At 42.4% G+C, this 19,590-nt stretch overlaps 1 protein-coding gene across 4 annotated transcripts in view; it reads right to left on the bottom strand.

Annotated features, from left to right (window-relative positions):
- The window catches only part of apaf1 (apoptotic peptidase activating factor 1), a 272,699-nt gene that overhangs the window by 198,528 nt on the left and 54,581 nt on the right, over positions 1 to 19,590 (bottom strand). For all 4 annotated transcript variants that reach the window (XM_038811297.1, XM_038811298.1, XM_038811299.1 and 1 more), the window contains exon 7: positions 11,479 to 11,610. In XM_038811297.1, coding sequence (XP_038667225.1) covers positions 11,479 to 11,610 — 132 coding nt within the window. The remainder of the gene's footprint in view (positions 1 to 11,478; positions 11,611 to 19,590) is intronic.

Genomic DNA, 19,590 nt, shown 5'->3' with positions numbered 1-19,590 from the left:
TTTATAAACTCATGGCCACGGACATTTCCAGCTGTCATTAAAGTTTGGCAAACAACACATTATTATATTGTCAAGATGGTTTTTTAAAAAAGTAGTTTAGATGGCAAGATTCTATGATCAACTTTCCAGGTCTTTATTCACTTATTTAAGCAAACTGAATTCTGATTTTCAAGCACCATGATGAGAGTTAGCTGAATCAGCTTGAGTGAATACAGGCCACTTTTGTTATTACAGAAGTGCAGCCAACAGTAAATGTCTGACCCCATTTCACCCTCTTTACCAGCTCTTCCACAGTCTAATCACCCAAATGTTCAAAGAATAAATAGCATCCTCAATTCATTAAAACAGACAGTGATGAAAGTGCCATCAGGTCAAGACCTCAAGTCAAATAAATATGAAACACAGGAACAGAAGGCCATTCAGCCCCTTAATCCCGCTCTGCACTTCAATGAAGAGCCATTCTCTGCCTTTTCAACACAATAAACAACTCCATTGGAGATGCAAATAAGAGTCTTTAACAAAGAAATGTAAACTTATGGTTAAAAGAAATGTAAACTTATGGTTACAGCACGACCTGGTCCATTCCAACCGCTGTTCATAAGACATGGGAGCAGAATTAGGCCATTTGGTCCATCGAATTCAATCCACTATTCAATCCTGGCTGTTATGTTCCTCATCCCCATTCTCCTACCTTCTCCCCATAACCCTGATCCCCTTATTAATCAATGCTGACTGTAGTTGGCAAAAGGCCTGTGGAATGGAATGTCAAGCCAGACTGGAGCAGACAAATTAAGACTGGTGCTCCAATGTAGTACTGAAGCAGTGCTGCACTGGCAGAGGCGAGACTTTAAACTAAATGCCCTCTCAGGTGGACATAACAGATCCCATGGCATTATTCCGAATAGCAAGAGTGGCTTATCACTTATGTCCTGGCAAATATTTACCCCTCAGTCAGTGACAACCAAAATAAAATTATTTGGTCATTGTCACATTGCCGTTTGTGGAAGTTTGCTGTGCACAAAATGGTCATCGTGTCTCCTACATTACAACAGTGGCACTTCAAGACACACGTCACTGACAATAAAGCACTTTGAGATGTCTGGTGGTCGTGAAAAATGCAAAATAAATTAGTGTCTTCCTTTATTAAATCCGTGATCAGAGGCCCATAGTCAGGCTCAACAAATAAGGGGTAACAAGCATGCTGGGGTCTGGAATATACTGCCTAAGTGTGTGGTGGAGGCAGGTTCAATCAAGACATTCAAAAGGAAGAATGTGCTACGCTACAGGGGGAAGGCAGGGGAACGGCATTAGGTTAGTTGCTCAGAGAATCGGTGCAGACACGACAGACTGAATGGCCTCCTTCGACACTTTAAGAATTCTGTGAAGCCAAAAACAAGGAAAATGCAGGACAGGGAAAACTATGTAGTCCACATGACCAGTTCCCAAAACTAATATTGGTCAATCACCCGCTCCGTCAAATACCTATCCAATCCTTCTTTAAGTTTTTCCGCTCTATCTGCCTCTCTAGGTGGATCATGCACAAGTTCAATATTCTCCATGTAAAATAATTAAATCTCCAATTCTCTGTTAAGTTTTCTTTTGAGCTTGAGCTCGAATCTATAGTGGTAATCACAAACAAATCAGAAATTGATCAATTTCCTTAAGATCTGGATTGTTTGAAGATGCACCCTGACTCTTCACTTCTCCAGACTGAACAATCTCTCATTCTCTAACCTCTCTTCTGATACAAGACCCTTAAACTAGGTATTAATTCCATTAACTTTTCTGAAGTGCAACCAAAGGCTGGATATCCTTGCTCAGTTCAGCAGTCAATATAGTACAGTACCCAGGTGTGGTTGTACTAGTGCCTTGAACAGAATCACTAACTACATTAGTGTTCAATCCTGCTCATTATAGATCCAAAGATAACAGGAGCTATGGTTACCATGACCTGAAATGTTAACTCAATTTCTCCCCACAGACACTGTCTGACCTGCTAACTATTTCTAGCATTTTCTGTTTTTATTTCAGATTTCCAGCATCTGCTGTATTTTGCTTTTGTCCTAAGATTGAGTTTGATTGTGTAACTGTTGCTACACACCCCACTGCTATTGGTGATGAGCCATCTCTCAATGCCCCAGTTCACTCCTCTGTTTTGTCCAGTAGTCTACAGCTGTTTAGTTTGCAGTTCTGTTATTTCTTTTGTTCCTTGCCATTGTCAGATAATGTAAGCATCTGCCATTCATCAGCCTACCTTCCTACCGTATTCAGACCACATTGATTTTGGATTTTTTACATAGAATTTACAGTGCAGAAGGAGGCCATTTGGCCCATCGAGTCTGCACCGGCTCTTGGAAGGAGCACCCTACCCCCTACCCAAGGTCAACACCTCCACCTTATCCCCATAACTCAGTAACCCCACCTAACACTAAGGACAATTTTGGACACTAAGGGCAATTTATCATGGCCAAACCACCTAACCCGCACATCTTTGGACTGTGGGAGGAAACCGGAGCACCCGGAGGAAACCCACGCACACACGGGGAGGATGTGCAGACTCCGCACAGACAGTGACCCAAGCCGGAATCGAACCTGGGACCCTGGAGCTGTGAAGCGATTGTGCTATCCACAATGCTACCATGCTGCCCATTGGCGGATTGGTGGATCCCTTTTGTTCGAAATCCCCTTCTCCCAACCTTGCTCTCAATACAGTGCCATTTGCAAATGTGGACCTCACCAGTGAACCCCTCAATGCCAAGGAAGGCAATCTTTTAAATTACAAAGAGATTAAAAACCAATATCCTGAAATTTTAACAGGATGAATTCTGCATTACACATTTGTGCCCCGGAGGGTTTGGTATTAAACTGAACTGTACAAAAAGGCACAGGCATGCAGGTTGCCCCCTTCAAAGTCACACAAAAGCATCTACCATCACAAATTCACTGAATCAATCAAGTCACCTGTGTTTTCTAACTCAATTCCTACATGTAGTTGGGACTCAGTGCCTATAACTTGCCACTGTCGCCCAGTTTGATCAGGACTCATTGCTCATTTTCTACTGAGCACCTGCCATAATAGAGCGCTACTGCTGAATCTTTGACTGCTGACACCCCTAGAACCATAACCCAACAAAAGATTTAGGAATAGAGGAAGGGGACAAGAAAAAATTGGAACAGGAGAGAAATGAACATGAACCATAATTCTTTGCAAGAGTTTCATTTTGGCTAAAGATGCAAAACAGCCAGGTCCGCTCTTCAAGCCTAGTTGAAAGGTTTGGCATAATTGCACAATGTTTTAATTTATTTTTAAGCAATTCAGTAAAATCTCATAGTACAAAAACAATCGCTGGCATCTGATGAAGTTTCACAATTATTTTTCAGGGTTAGGATTTCCCAATTTCCACTTTTAAACTAGCTAATCCAAGGAGCACAGAATTTCGTGGGACAGACAGCAGTCCAATGAATAAAATATCAAACTCAGCACCAGGACTTCATGATGTTCACAAAGTACAATTTGTGTGGAACAAAATACAAATTTGAAAGAAGCAAAGTACGAGTAGTGCAACCATGAAAAATAATGAACCAAGTTTTGATCCAATGGATCTGCCTGATAGAAAAATGACTGCCTTCAGCTCCAAAAATAATAAAATCTAAAGTTTGATACTCCAGTAGTTTCTAATCTTGGAAAGCTATTTGCAGAAGATGGTGGAATGATAAAGCAAATTGCTACAAGTTGACTTATTCACTTTTGTAAAATAATTGGCCCACAAAAAAGGAATAAAACTGGCTAAGGGAAGAGACACAAAGCTAATCAATTTTTCAGATGACAAATGTAATTGTGTAGCTTCTCATCAGAAAGTACTCTACGACGAGTAAGTCCATTCATGAAGGGAGAACATTTAAATTATCACATCTGGCAGAAGTGAATAACCAAGAGATTTTTTTGCCCAACAGCAATTATGGATCAGTCCATTGCCATGGAGGAGGGGGAACAGAGGACATTTGACTAACTTTAAATGCACCAGATGAATGTTGTGAAGATCATAAAAAATAGGAGTCGGTACGCGGCCCTTCAATCCTGAATCCACCATTCAATAAGATCATGGCTGATCGGATTGTGGCCTTAACTCCACTTTGCTGTCCGTCTCCCATAACCTTCGACTCCCTTGGAGATCAAAAATCTGCCGAGCTCATGGACTGCTCCCAATGGAGGAGAGTTCCGAAAAGTAATAGTACGGGCCAGGATTTAGAGAACCCCAAAGTGTATAATGGAGTTCACCAGACCGACAACTTTTAATAGATTTTGGTTATGGGTAGCACAAGGGCTCACTCTACAGGTGTAATGCAACAGAGATCTAAAGTACTTTTAAAACAAAACAATGTTTATCATATGAATCCAGTTAACATTTTAGAAACACACAGTAAACATCTTAGCAACTATCAACTCAAATACTTTCCCCAAAGAACACAGTACTCTATAAGTAACCCTTAATCTTTCCGAGCAACATCCATAAGACAAATACCCTCTTTACCACAGACAACAGGTTTAAATTCTCTACTGAGAGCAGTTGTCACTTTTAAATTAGCAAGCGATCTGAAGGCAGTCTTCTCACGCAGAGATCAAAATTACACCTTGTTTGACTGGATGTAGCTCCAACTCTGAAAACAACCAAACACACTCTAGCTGCCAGCTCAAAAACGAAGTAAAAACAGACAGCCCAGCTCCACCAACACTCTGACATCACTGCAGCTACTTGATAAACACTCATTTCTTAAAAGTACTCTCACATGACACTAACAACCCTCAGAGAATAAATTTCTCCTCACATCCGTCCTAAATGGGGAGTGCCCTGATTTTTAAATTGTGTGCCCTGGTTACGGAATCCCCATCATTCCAGCAACAGCAATTCTCTATCAAGCCCCCTCAGAATCATATATGTTTCAATGAGATCACCTCTCATGCTTCTAAACTCCAATGGGTCCAGAGTAAACCTGCTCAGCCTTTCCTCATATGGCAACCCCTTCACACTAGAAATCAGCCTAATGAACCTTCTTTGAACTGCTTCCAATGTAAGAAAAACACCCAAAATTGTGCACAGTACTCTGGGTGCGGTCTAACTAACACCCTATATAGTTGTAGCAAGGCTTCCCTACTTTAATGCTTTATCCACCACCCTTGCACTAAATGTCAACATTCCATTTACCTTCTTGATAAGCCGCTGCACATGCATGCAAACTTTATGTACTCATGAACAAGGTCACCCAGATCCCTCAGCACTGCAGTATTCTGTAGTCTCTCACCATTTAAATAATAATCTTTTTTTCTATTCTTCCTGGCAAAGTAGAAACCCTACCATTTCCCCAACATTATACTCCAACAGCCAAAGTTTTTCCCATGCACTTAACTTATATCCCTTTGCAGACTTGTGTCTCTTCCTCTTTAACATCATCAGCTGCCTGGGCATGAAAAGGAAGCAGTGGATAGGGTTGCAAGTGCAATAAAGAGAAAGTGCTGACTGTCAAGCGGTTCCATCAATCCAAAAAGACACTAAAAAGTAACCTGACTTCTAAAGGCGAATATAAAAGGTTCCACATAACGATGCGAAGAGCAGCAGGAGGTACGTGTCCTGCCCAAATTCTTCTGCTAGTATCACGAAAACAAGAACAATCTTATCTTTTTTTAAATTAGTTAATTTTTTTTTAACCATAATAATCAATACAAACAAGAAAAAAGATTACAATCAAAATATAAAAGTAAACCAAAAACTCACAACCCACAATTAACTTAAATATTAAACCCAAGCTAAACCCACAAACAACTAACTCCATTAAAAGGGAAATAAATGTAATCTTCCTTTGTTGTTGGCAGGCCAGATGCAGGCAGTGAAGATGATCAGAAATGGACCCCTCGCCAGGTTGAGCTAGGGACAGAATCTTCCTCATCAGGAAAGAAGGTGGCACCAGAGGAAAGGAAGGAAAAGCCTTGTGTGAAAAATCATGAACTTGAAAATACCAAAATAGGCTCCAGTCGGGCAACTGGAATTTATCAGCTAACTCACTAAAACTGTCAAATCTCCCCTCCATAGGTCACTTCCGGTAGCGGCTTTGAGGGAGTAAGTCGTGCATTTGATGGCTCTCGCCATCAGTCAAACTTTTAGACCTCTTCCCCCGACTTTTTCGAACTTTTGAGCGCTGGAGTGGAAAACAATAGCACTCTAGATCTGAATCCATACAGAGTTGTATGGATTTAAGGAGCAGAAGGGAGCGAAAACAGGCAAAGAAGGGGCTGAACAAAGGTTAGGCGGAAGTTCAAGTGGGAGGAAAGATGGTCGACCTTTCAAATCCACATCCGCTACCATCAAGGACAAGGGCGGCAGACACTTGGGAATATCACTGTTGCGGGGAAAAAGTACCACTATTTGGCTTTAATTTACTTCACTCAGCCCCACTCACGAGAAACCAGACAAAGACTTTTACAAATGAGGCCTGTATTACAATGCTATAGCATGAGCAAATGACATTCCAAGTTGGCGTGCCAGAGAGCAGTGATTCAAGAATGTTACTGGCAGATATACTTCAGATTCAATTTCAAGAAATTAGCATCTACCAATCATTTGTTACTAGTTATCTATGTTCAATCATGACTATCGGTTAAGTTCACACCTTGCAGAGAATTTGAGAATAATTAACCAATTACAACAAGTGCATGCTTATTTAATTATAATATCCGATCAGTGTAAAGACACGTACACGCTGTCTTCTAATATTCATCAGCGGCTCCTCATTATCATGAATGTAGTTATCAATCACCTCTCCTATCTAAGTATCATGACCTTCCCAAAGTAAAAATGCCCACTGCAATAACAATTCTGTATGATTATGTCTTTCCTCCAGGCAACCTGACACCAACATAAAATGGTGAAAAGATCCCACATTGTTCATTGCCATCCTTGATAACAACCATCTGTTTGTCTCTTTCCTGGGGCCCCATCACCAGCAGATGTGTGCTTGGGCTGACTTCCTGTAGCTAACAACTTCAGGTAAACAGCTTGCATGTGTAAGACACATTGATTCCGAAGAGTTTTAACCACTTCAGCACTTGTATAACTAGAGTTTTAAAAAACTAGTTCTGATATAATATCTGAAACTACACCCTTTCAATCACCATGCAAAAGGTCCCCTCCAAGTCACACACTATCCTGACTTGGAAATAAATCGCCGCACCTTCACTATCGCTGGGTCAAAATCCTGGAACTTCCTCCCCAACATCACATGGAATGCAGCAGTTCAAGAAGGCATCTCAGCATCATCTTCTCAAGGGCAATTATGGATGGGCACCAAATGCTGACCTAGCCAGCGATGCCCACATCCTGTAAATGATTTTTAAAAATTCTTACTAATAACAGAGCATCTTGTATAATGATGAAGATGCTAACTTTTAATTCACTTCCAGACAGTCCAGGAACCAACCATGCCAGCAGAAAGATCGTCCAACAGTGATACGGTCAGTGTTTGCTGTAACAAGTTTCATTTAAATACAAAGGGACCAAAGGAAGTACGGATGTCAATTCTGCCAATTTCAAAATATTTTCCAGACCATTTGGACAAACAAACTGGACAATTGCGATGGGGAAAGCAGGCCAACAGTTTAGAAGAGAATGCCCATTTTCATACAGGCTTTTAATCCTAAACACACGATGCAGAGAACTCGGAGAAAAACGCCAACTCTAAAGCGATAAAACACAGGTGATGGTAATTGCAGCCAATCTGTCTAAGAAGTTTTCAGAAGTCAACTTGTTCATTTGGTCCCTTTCATTAGTATCTCAGCATGACAAGTTTTCTAAGGCAAAACTGAAAAACCCGAATTTAAACCTTTTGATGAAAATCTACTCACATCACCCAGTCAGTATTCAATTCATTATCAAAATTTCAGGAACTAAAATGCAGTTATGAATACAGAGACAATTAGGCTGTATTGAGAAAAATAAATAACTGATAATTTGAACACCGAGATATGCACAATAGTTTGTCATGTTTGACATGGGTCTGTTTCTTCAGGCAACCCCGATATTAAGTTTCTTTTCTAAAACGAAACCCTGTATTTATACAGTGATACATGAGCATAACAAAGCAAAATTTGAGTCCGAGCCATCTTCAGCGCCATTAAGATGGTCAGTATTTGATGAAAATATGTCTTTAAATGAGTCTTCAAGGAAGAAAGAAAAGTAGAGAGGTTTGGGGATGGTATCTCAGAGCTTATGGCCTTGAGAGCTGAAGGCATGACCAACTTTGGCAGAACAATTAAAATCAGGGTTGTTCAAGAGGCCAGAATTAGAGGATCTAAGAGGGTTATGGGGCTGGGAGTGCTTTCAGGGAAAACAAGGGGCGAGGTCCATCAAAAGACTTGAAAACAAGGATGAGAATTTTTTAATTAACACATTGTTTGACCATGAACCAACGCAGGTCAGTGAGCACAGGAGATAATGGGTGAATGGCACTTGGTGCAAACAAAGACACGGCAGAAGAGTTTTGGATAATCTCGACTTTACACGGAAAATCAAATGTGGGAAGTTGGTCAGGGGTGCATTGGAAGAGTCAAGGCTAGAGCATGGATGCATGGATGAAGATTGCAGCAAAAAAAAAAAAACAGCTCAAGTAGGAGACGTGTCAGGCGATGTTACAGAGGAGGAAATGGGTTTTAGTGGTGGCACAGATAAAACTGTTTCATAAAAATATTGGCCTCAATAAACAGTCAAAACTTGATTAACTTTTCTTCAATTATTTTGAAAACAATTAAGCAGAGGCACATTCAGCAGTTGGACTAACTAAATGAAACTCGTAACTACATAGTATGCCTTATAGCAATAGAGCTGCAGCTTTGTGTAAAACTATTAAGTCGGGGGAAAGTGAAGGTCTTGAAATGAAGGCTTTAATGAAGGTATTAAACCAGAAAAATGACAATTCATGGGAAAAATTTTAATGATAGCTTAATGATATCTATTATTTACATTTTTCTTTTGATGGAAAACTTAATGGATTTGGAAGTTCGGTACAGGACGAACACGCCATTAGAAAATTAATTAAGTTATAAGTGATCAAAAGGGATGTGTGTGAGAAAAAGGGAGCAACATCCAGGGGAGACAGATAAGCATGAATGCCGTGTTAAAAATCACAACAGAAGTGTTCAGGAAGCACATGCAGTAAGCAAAAACTTTAATTGAGCATAGTAGATGTTCATAAATACACATCAATGGAACTCCTGTGGCTTTGCTCATGGTGAATTGGAGCATATGCTGTTCCAATGCGTATGAATTAATTTGTTGTTACGTAAACAGTGGGTCAGGTCAGTCGATAATTGCTCTTCGGCAGCACAACCCTGGCTCGGTTTCTCTCAGATAAAAAGTATGTTTGCTTAGTTCACTCAAATTAGACATTTATGCTTTTACGTTTAATGATCGCCTTTCTTTCTTTGGACTTAATTTGAAGTGTAACACTTAAATTTAAATTCAACATGTCAAAATGTGAGACATTTGGTGAGGCAATGGCGTAGTGGTATTGTCACTGGACTAGTCTCCCAAAGACCCAGAGTCATGCACTGGGGACCCAGGTTCGAATCCCATCTGGCAGATGGTGAAATTTGAATTCAATGAAAATCTGGAATTTAAAAAAAGTCTAAAGGTGACTATGAAACCATTGTCAATTATCATAAAAACCCATCTGGTTCACGAATGTCCTTTATGAAAGGAAATCTGTCAATCTTACCTGGTCTGGCCAATATGGACTCTAGATCTACAGCAATGTGATTGACTCTTACTTGCCCTCAGGGATGGGCAATAAATGCTGGCGCGCCCAGCAATGCCCACATCCCGTGGGCGAATGAAACAAAAAAAAGGAAATTTGTGCTGAATTACGTTTTTATAGAACTAGGAAATCTGATCAGCATTCATCACAGTGAGGACATAAAATGCAGTCTCATAAGGGCTGGACATTTTACCATACATTAATATTTCATTCTGCCACTGACATCAAGAATTGTCTCTTTAAGGCCACAAGATCCAAATGCTTTTAAATTCTTAATGAGGTCAACTAAGAAGCTGCAGCTACTCAGCTCTCAAGTTCATTTATTTCTTACTTACATTTGACCCTCAACTCCAGGGTAAGATGGAATATGCTATTTTAATTGGATAGAAAGGGGGAAATTTATTGATTTGCCACATGCTTCAAAAGATCAACTCTCATTCTTCTAAACTCCAATAAATATAGGGCGAACCTGTTCACCCTTTCCTCATTAGAGAACCCCTTCATCCCAGGAATCAGCCTAGTGAACCTTCCCTGAACTATTTCCAATGCAAGTCTATCTCTCCTGAAAACAGCACATAGTAATCAAGGTCCGGTCTCACCAACATACTGTACAGTTGTAGCTACTTCTCTACTTCTATACTCCATCCCCCTTGCAATAAAGGCTAACATTCCATTTGCCTTCCTAATTATTTGTACTTGCATGCTAACTTTTTGTGATTCATGTATAAGGACGTCCAGATCCTTTTGTACTGCAGAATTCAGCAATCTCTTGCTATTTAAAAAATATTCTGCTTTTTTTCCCCGCCAGTGGATAACCGCACATTTTCCCCACATTATACTCCATCTGCCAAATTTTTGTTCACTCGTTTAACCTATCTATATCCCTTTGCAGACTTTCAATGCTCCCACATAACTTGCTTTCTAACCTGTAATGTGCTAACGTGGGGAGTTTTTTTCTATACATCGCAAATACTTTCTTTTAAGCATGACACAAAAATTGCCATTAGATAGTGTGACACCTGACGTATAAGGAATGGTAAATGTAAAGAAAATTCAAATTGTATTTCCCCGCAAAATGCAATGATATCCAAGTCCATATTATGCCGTTCAAAACACGACATTCAGTCTCAAAGCCAATCAACCATGCCTGCATTGGCAAAATCATCAGCCAAATTAGAATGAAACTATGACTGGCATGTGTATATTAAAAGCTGCACAGAAAGACACACAACCTCATGAATTATTTAAATCAGCTAAACCCTTTCAGTATTCCTACCACAACTTAAAAATTGTCTTACATGTTTGACTATATTCAAGAAATGTAACTGCTGTGCAGAAAATAAGCATATTCTACAACGTCACCAGTAGCTGGAATTAGGTTCAGCTATATTACTATACCATGTATTTCAATGTTGAAATTCAGATTTCACATACTGCCATTTAGTGGCCAGAATGAATATTGCAGCAGCAAGGCAAAGTAAATAATGGAGTCCAACACTGTAATGAAAGTAACCTCTTGATCGCACAATATAAAAAATTCGAGGTGCAACCTATCTGTTTGCCCATAGTTTCAACCACGCCCACGCACACTTCTAATTCTGTTTGCCGTTTGTTTCTCAGCTGTAACACAATCTGGGATGTTATGTATATATGTCAGCAGTCCATGACATGACTTACCTTTGCATTCCTGTACTATGCTGTGCGCTTCCTCTGGCAGTGAGGTCACCTTTGAGTAAACAAAAAGTGATAGTATTTCTAGTCCCTTATCTTTGCTCAGACCACTTTGTACAGATACGGGAAAGCTATTACCTGCAGAACATTGAAAAAAGTTTAATGAGCATTTTTCTGCGAGTCGTACTTATTCAAATTGGTAAAACTAATCAGGATTATTGTTTGATAACTGCCAAGGTGATTCAACATTTCCAGTGATAACTGAGAATCTCATTCAATACCGACATCATTAAAATGGTAATTCTCCATTTATTTTCTAATTTCCTCTTCTGAAGGTGGCAATTAATTCTCAGACACAGCTCTATTTGTAGTCATCATCTCGTACTCTATGGAGTCCTTGTAGAATCTTAGAAATCACAACGTAAGGGACCATTTGCCTCATTGTGCATCAGCGAGCTCTTCAACTTAAGCTTTCTACTCTAATGGCATTTTCATATTATTTCACTGCATCTCCTTTATATTCTCCCTTTTTAAATACTTTTCAACCCCCTTTTAATCATCACAATCCCTACATCAACAGCCACTTATGGCACAGCATTCTGCATTCTAATGTCCCGAGCATTTATCTTCCCGATTATAAAATGTTGAAAGTTTAACCCTGCTGTCAATTCACCAACCAGTGGAAACAATCTGCTAGCGAATCAACTGAGGCGGTAAAGCAGCCATGCGAGAGATCGGTGCTACAATGGTTAGCATTGCTGCCTCACAGCGGCAGGGCCCCAGGTTCAACTCCAGCCTTGGCCGATTGCATGGCGTTTGCACATTCTCCCTATGTCTGCGTGAGTTTTCTCCGGGTGCTCCGGTTTCCACCCACAGACCAGAGATGTGCAGGTTAGGTGGATAGGCAATGCTAAATTGCCCCTAGTGTCCAAAAGAAATAGGTGGGTTACTGGGTTATGGGGATAGGGTGGGGCATGGGGCCTCTTTTGGAGGGTCAGTGCAGACTCAATGGGCTGACTGGCCTCCTTCTGCACTGTATGTTTTTCATGTATGTATCGCATAATTGAGAGAGGAGGGGGCGAGTTGGTGAAGATGCCAGAGAGAATTAATAAAGCATTTGAGTCCTTTTTTAGGGGGGCTGTATAGGTCAGAGCCTCGGGAAGAGGAGGCTGAGGCGGGGGAGATTCTGGATGGACTTGTATTCCTGGAGGTCGAAAAGGAGAAGAGGCAGGGATTGGAGGCTCCGCTGGGGTTTAACTAAGTTATGGAGGCGATTGGATCGATGCAGTCATGGAAGACACCAGGACCTGATGGGTTCCCGGTTGGCTTTGTCAACAGTTTACGGCGGAATTGGCCCCACATCTACTGGAGATGCTTTCCGACTCCCTGGTGCGGCGAGAGCTGCATTAGCTCAGGCCCCAATTTTGTTAATCCCCAAGAAGAATAAAGACGTGGTGGGCATATCTCTCTACTAAACACAAAATGTGAAAGTGCTGGCTACGGTATTGGCGAAGCTGCTCGAGGGGTGTGTGCCGGAGGTGGTGTCAGAGGATCAGGTAGGTTTTGTGAAGGGAAGGCAGCTGTCAAGTAACATTAGGCATTTACTGAATGTGGTTCTGACGCCGTCTAAGAGCAGGGTGCCAGAGGTTATTGTGGCTATGGATGTGGAGTAGGCATTTGATAGGGTAGAATGGAGCCACTTGTTCTGATTTTTGGGGAGGTTCGGTTTTGGGCCTACATTTATCTCATGGGTGCGGTTGTTATGTGTGGCACCCATGGCTAGTGTGAGGACAAATTCAATCAGCTCAGGAAATGTTTGACTATACAAGGGTACCAGACAGTGGTGCACGCTATTGCCACTTCTGTTCGTGCTGGCGATCGAGCCCTTGACTCTTGCGCTCCGGGCATCAAGGGAGTAATCGGATATTGTAAGGAGAGGCAGGTAGCATGGAGTCTCGTTGTATACTGGTGACTAGTTGCTGTATATTTCCAATCCCTTGGAATGTACGGATAGGATTATGGGTATATTGGAGAAGTTTGGCGATTTTTCCGGCTACAAATTGAATATGGCCAAAAGTGAAGTGTTTACGGTGAATGCCCTGGGTAGAGGGGCAGATTTGAGCGCCCTACCATTTAAGCTGGCCAGGAGTAGGTTCAGGTATTTGGGTATTCAGGTTGCTCATGATTGGGTCACAATTGAACTTTATGAGTCTGGTTGGGTGGGTGAAAGTGGATTTATTGAGGTGGGATAGTCTTCCCCTGTTGTTGGCAGGTCAAGTGCAGGCAGTTAAGATGAACATTTTGCCACAGTTTTTATTTTTATTTCAATGCCATACGGTCTTTTTGCCAAAGTCATTTTTTAAGGGCGTGGACAGGTGGTTTTGTTGTTTGTTTGGGCAGGGAAGGTGGCCACGATAAGGAAGGGGCCAGTAGTTCAGGGGGTTGGGCCTTCCGAACTTGTTCCGAACTGGGCTGCGAATCCACGCGGAGAAGGTGTGGAGCTGGAGTAGGGAGGCGGAGGCTTTATGGGTGAGGATTTATGCAAGTTAACGCTGATTTGGGGGAGTCATGGATTTGAGCCGGGGAGGATGGAGGGGTGAATGAGATGAAGGATTCATTTTTGGAGGGGCGATTTGCAAGCTTGGAAAATTGAGGGGGAAGTTTGGGTTTCCGCGTGAGGAGCGTTTTCGGTATATGCAGGTGCGGGACTTTGCTAGAAAGGGCTTTCCGAACTTTCCGATGGCGCCTGCCTGCTTTCGTTGTTGAATGAGGTGCTGCCGGTAATGGGGTTGGAGGATGGGGTCGTCTCAGCAATTTGTGGGAGGATTTTGGCGAAAGATAAGTTGTCTATGGAGGGGGTTAAGACCAAGTGGGAGGAGGAGTTGGGGATGGCGCTAGAGGAGGGGCTGTGGTGTGAGGTGCTGCGTGTTAGGGGAACGGTTTGGGAAGGACCCTGTTAATTATGTGCACATGTTCTGGTCTACCCAAAGTTGAAGAAATTTTGGAGGTTGTTGTCAGCACCATGTCGGCGATCATGCATGTGGATTTGGAGCCGAGTCCCCGAGGGGCCATATTCGGGGTGTCAGATCTGCTGGAGTTGCAGACTCTCACAGGTGGGTTCTGTTGGGTGAATGTCAGCTTCTCCACCCTGTGCCTCGGCATGCCTGGGGGACAGAATGAAGTTCTTACATTTTGAGAAGGTGAAATTTGCCTTAAGTGGGGCGATTGAGGGGTTCCACAAGAGATGGGGGTGATTATTTTAGCTTTTCGGAGAGCTAGTTACCATCAATTGTTTGGTTTGGTTCACAGTGTGTAAATGGAATCTGGCTGGCTTGGTGGAAGAGGTGAAAGGGGATTTGAAGAGGTGGGATACCCTCCCACTTTTGTTAGCAGGGTGGTTCAAGATGAACATCGTGGCAAGATTTCTGTTTGTGTTTCATTCCCTCCCGATGTTCCTGCCAAAGGCATTCTTTGGTAAGGTGGACAGGTTAATTTTGGCTTTCATGTGGGCTGGCAAGACACCGCAGATTCAGCGGGTGTTTTTACAAAGGAAGGGGCGGGTGGGGGGGCTTGCACTCCTGAATCTGTGGTATTATTACTGGACGGCAAATATAGAGAAAGTCTGGCAGTGGTGGGTGTCATAATATACACATCAGTATATAATGGTGCAGACACACACTGACTGACACACTGCAAGACCAATCAACACACACAACACAGCAGCCAATTACCAGTTAGAGCACGCTCACTATAAAGCCAGAGGGCGCTAGTTTTCCCGCTCATTCGGGATGCAGCCTCTGAGAAGGACAGAGCTCACAGCTTGTAGCACAGATCTTCATGTGCTTATAGTCTAGACTGGTCAGGATAGGCATAGGTCTTTAGTTTAATCTAACATAGTGTCGACCCACAGTGAAAGTATGTTCAACAGTTCCTAGCTTAATAAAATAGTGTTGTACTATTTCAAGTGTTGGTAGCCTGTATGTGTTACTGCTGAGGTAAACGCAGTCTCCACAGATCCAGAGTATCCAAAACATCAGTGGGGGGAGGAAGGGGCAGAGTGGGTGCAGGTGGAAGAGGCTTCGAGTGTGGGAGTATGTTTGAGGGCTCTGGCTGCAGCCACGCTTCCATTTGCCCTGGGGAGACATAGCGCGAGTCCGAAGGTGGCTTCATCCTTGAAGGTCTGGAACCAGCTAAGGCGGCATTTTGGCGTAGGGTGTATGTCGCTGCTGTCTCCTATTTGTGGAAATAACTTGTTTGCCCCGGCAGTGATGGATATGACATATAGGCAGTAGCATAAGGAAGGGGTGGAACGGGTGAGGGGCTTCTTCATTGGGGGAGTTGCAGGAGAAATAGAAGTTGCGGGGGAGTCAGATATGTACAGTTATGGGATTTCATGAGGGAGGTGCCCTCGATCCTTCATTTGCAGGAGCACACTTTGTTGTACAGGTTGTTGTCACCAGATGAGTTGGGGAACGGGAGGATCGCAGACATTTACGGATGGCTGGTGGGCACAGGGAAAATGCCAATTGCAGGCGTGAAGCGGAAGTGGGAGAGGAGCTGGGCATGGAGTTGGGATGGGGGTTTGGAGTGTGATTATGTTCCACGTAAATGCAACGTCATTCGGTGCTAAGATGAGCTTGGTACAGTTCAAAGTGGTGCATAGGGTTCATATGACGCAGGTGCAGAAGAATGGGTTCTTTTCAGAGGTAGAGGATAAGTGAGAGAGATAAGGAGGGGGCAAATCATGTCCACATGTTTTGGTCATGTCCACGATTGGTGGGGTTCTGGGATGCGATATTTGAAACAGTATCAAAGATTGTGGGGATGGAGATGTCACTGGGTCCTATCACTGGTGAAGATCTTTGGCGTGTCAGAACTGCTGGAGCTGTTGGAGGGGAGGGGAGGGCCGGGGGGGGGGGGGGGGGGGGGGGGGGGGGGGGGGGGGGGGGGGGGGAGAGAAACTGATGTAGTGGCTTTTGCCATGCTAATCGCCTGGTGGTGAATTCTACCTGGAGTGGAGGTTGGTGGAGCCACCGAGGGTATCGATGTGGCTAGGAATGTGGCAGAATTCCTTAAACTGGAAAAGATTAGGTGGGAGGTTTCTGGAAGAGATGGAGGTTGGCCATTTCAGGACCGGTTTGTTGTCGGGGTGAGGGTGTTAAAGGGAGAAACTGTTGAACTGTGGGGATTGTGTTGTGTTTTTTGAATGATTTTGTGTTCTTGTTTGAAACTGGTTTGAAAAATATATATATTTTTAAAAATTCATCTAATCTAATTTACATTTCCTGCATCTCCACATCATTACATTTCCTTGTTTGTCACTGCACTATCCATTTAATAACCTGATTGGTTACGGAGATGAACGTTTGCTTGCCCTGTTGCCTGAGATACGGGACAGAGGTTGCCTTGTAGTATTCATCCCACACATTCAGCGAATTGCAGTACAAAATATCATGGGAGATTAAACAGGTATGACTAACAGTGGGTGCCATTCACTGACCAGGTACAGCAAATTCTGGACCACTGGTCTTTCTGATTGCATTTTGACTACATACAATAAGTTTTAGTTGTGATTTGTGGTAGGTGAGCATCTGAATCCATCGACGACCCCACAGTTCTTATTCTTGCAATTAAGAATATGTTTCAATTGGTCCTCCTCAGAACCAAAGTGGATGATCACACTTTTCCCCTCAATCTGCCAACACAGGAAAGGTTGAGGGAGCCAGGGCTTTTCTCTTTGGAGCGGAGGAGGATGAGAGGCGACTTAATAAAGGTTTATAAGATGATGAGCGGGATAGATAGAGTGGATGTTCAGAGACTATATCCTCGGGTGGATGTAGCTGTTAAAAGGGGGAATAACTATTAGGTTCAGGGTGGGAGATATAGGAAGAATGTCTTTACTCAGAGAGTGGTTAGGGTGTGGAATGGACTGCCTGCTGTGTTGTGGAGTCGAACACTTTAGGAACTTTCAAGCGGTTATTGGATAGGTACATGGAGCACACCAGAATGACAGGGAGTGGGATAGCTTGATCTTGGTTTCGGTCAAGGCTCGACACAACATCGAGGGCCGAAGGGCCTGTTCTGTGCTGTACTGTTCTATGTTCTAACTACCTACCCATGTCACAAAGTTAATGCTAATTCCATACATTTTTGTTATGGTTCGCCATTCCCATTAAAGAACGTTATCAAACCCTATTTAACAACACTCCCCTACGCACTATGCTGGTTAGCTCAAAATAAATCACCCAGATTCATCAGTCAGAATTTATCCTTCACAAAGTCATGCTGGCTTTCTTAGATCACTCTGTCTCAGATTCCAGTAACATCCCAAAATTGGCAGTAAGCTGACACGGGGCAGTTACGGTACCTGCCTTCCCCTTCCATCTCTTAAATAATACATTTACATGTGCAATCTTCCAATCCAAGAGCAAAATTGCTGAATTTAGAGGGCTTTGGAAAATTGCGAGTAGTGCACCTGCAATTTCCTCACCTTTTTCTCTTAATGCCCTCGGGTGTAAACTATCAGATCCTGAAGATTTTTCTATCTTAAAGGCCATTATTTCCACCATAACTATTTTTTTTAAAACTGATATCAAATCGATTAGATTTCTCCCTTTGATTTATTTTTAGTTTTTGCTTGAACTGATGGCACTTTGCCCTCTTCTTACACTGTCGCAGGTCTGCTGTGTTCTTATCCATTATGACCTTGCCTGCACCTTTCTTTAATGGATCCACAGTCTGCTTTATCAAGCTTCATCCCGTAATATGTTTACAAAAGTTTTGCGACATCACTTGGAAGTTTTTTCAAATTTCCTTTTCATATTCCTTTATACTTTCTTTGTCGTTCATTTTTATATGGTTTCACAGTCTGCTGGATTTCTACTCTTCCTTGCAAGTCTTTTCCTTCATCTTGATTCTGCCCCTTTTCTTACAGTTAATCAACCATGGTGAACCAATACAAGTGGCGTCTTTGCCTTTTAAGGAAATATCCGGGTTTTGTATCATACTGAATCATTCATTAAATACATTCCACTTATCCTGGTTTTGTATCATACTAAATAATTTTAAAATACTTCCCACTGTCTATGGCTATCCCGCAAGACCCATAATTTTGTCAAGCATGTTCAATTGCAATCTACACCCCATCCAATCTGAAGGAAGAGCTTGATCAGTTCATTCCTATTCATCTCCTCAATATAGAAACATTTCTTGCAAGATAACCCAGAAGAATGGATTAACCCATAAGAATCCAGTCTTTGAATAAATGCCCCAATCACAGAAAATGGCCTAGTTTCAACTGCAAGATTCCAGATAAAAGCCTCAAGATCTAGAACAGATAAACCTTGTAAAAAGTAATTTACGCCCCTCAACCTCACAGATATCACTGCCTTCTGAGCTGTCTCCATTTCTAGTTTGTTTTTTAAAAAAAATACAGGAAGGTTTGTTTGCCAGAGAGCAAACAAGAACGAGAAGAAATACCCAGATCAGCACTCTGATTAACAGATATCTTTGCAGCATCCTTGAGCACAGGTGAGGTCCCGGAGGACTGGAGAATTACTAATGTTGTCCCTTTGTTTAAGAAGGGTAGCAGGGATAATCCAGGGAATTATTGACTGTGAGCTTGACGTCAGTGGTAGGCAAACTGTTGGAGAAGATACTGAGGGATAGGATCTATTCACATCTGGAAGAAAAGAGACTTATCAGTGATAGGCAGCATGGTTTTGTGCAGGGAAAGTCATGTCTTACAAACCTAATAGAATTCTTTGAGGAAGTAACAAAGTTAATTGATGAGGGAAGGGTTGTAGATGTCATATACATGGTTTAGTAAGGCGTTTGATAAAGTTTCCGATGGCAGGTTGATGGAAAAAGTGAAGTCGTACGGGGTTCAGGATGTACTAGCTAGACGGATAAAGAACTGGCTGGGCAACAGGAGACAGAGAGTAGTGGTGGAAGGGAGTGTCTCAAAATGGAGGCGGGTGACTAATGGTGTTCCACAAGGATCCATGCTCGGACCACTGTTGTTTGTGATATACATAAATGACCTGGAGGAAGGTATAGGTGGTCTGATTAGCAAGTTTGCAGATGATACTAAGATTGGTGGAGTTGCAGATAGCGAGG

This window comes from Scyliorhinus canicula, chromosome 11 (genome assembly GCF_902713615.1).
Source record: "Scyliorhinus canicula chromosome 11, sScyCan1.1, whole genome shotgun sequence".
NCBI classification, from domain to species: domain Eukaryota; kingdom Metazoa; phylum Chordata; class Chondrichthyes; order Carcharhiniformes; family Scyliorhinidae; genus Scyliorhinus; species Scyliorhinus canicula.
The sequence above is the reverse complement of the archived record's forward strand: the minus strand, read 5'-3'. Positions and strand labels throughout refer to the sequence as shown.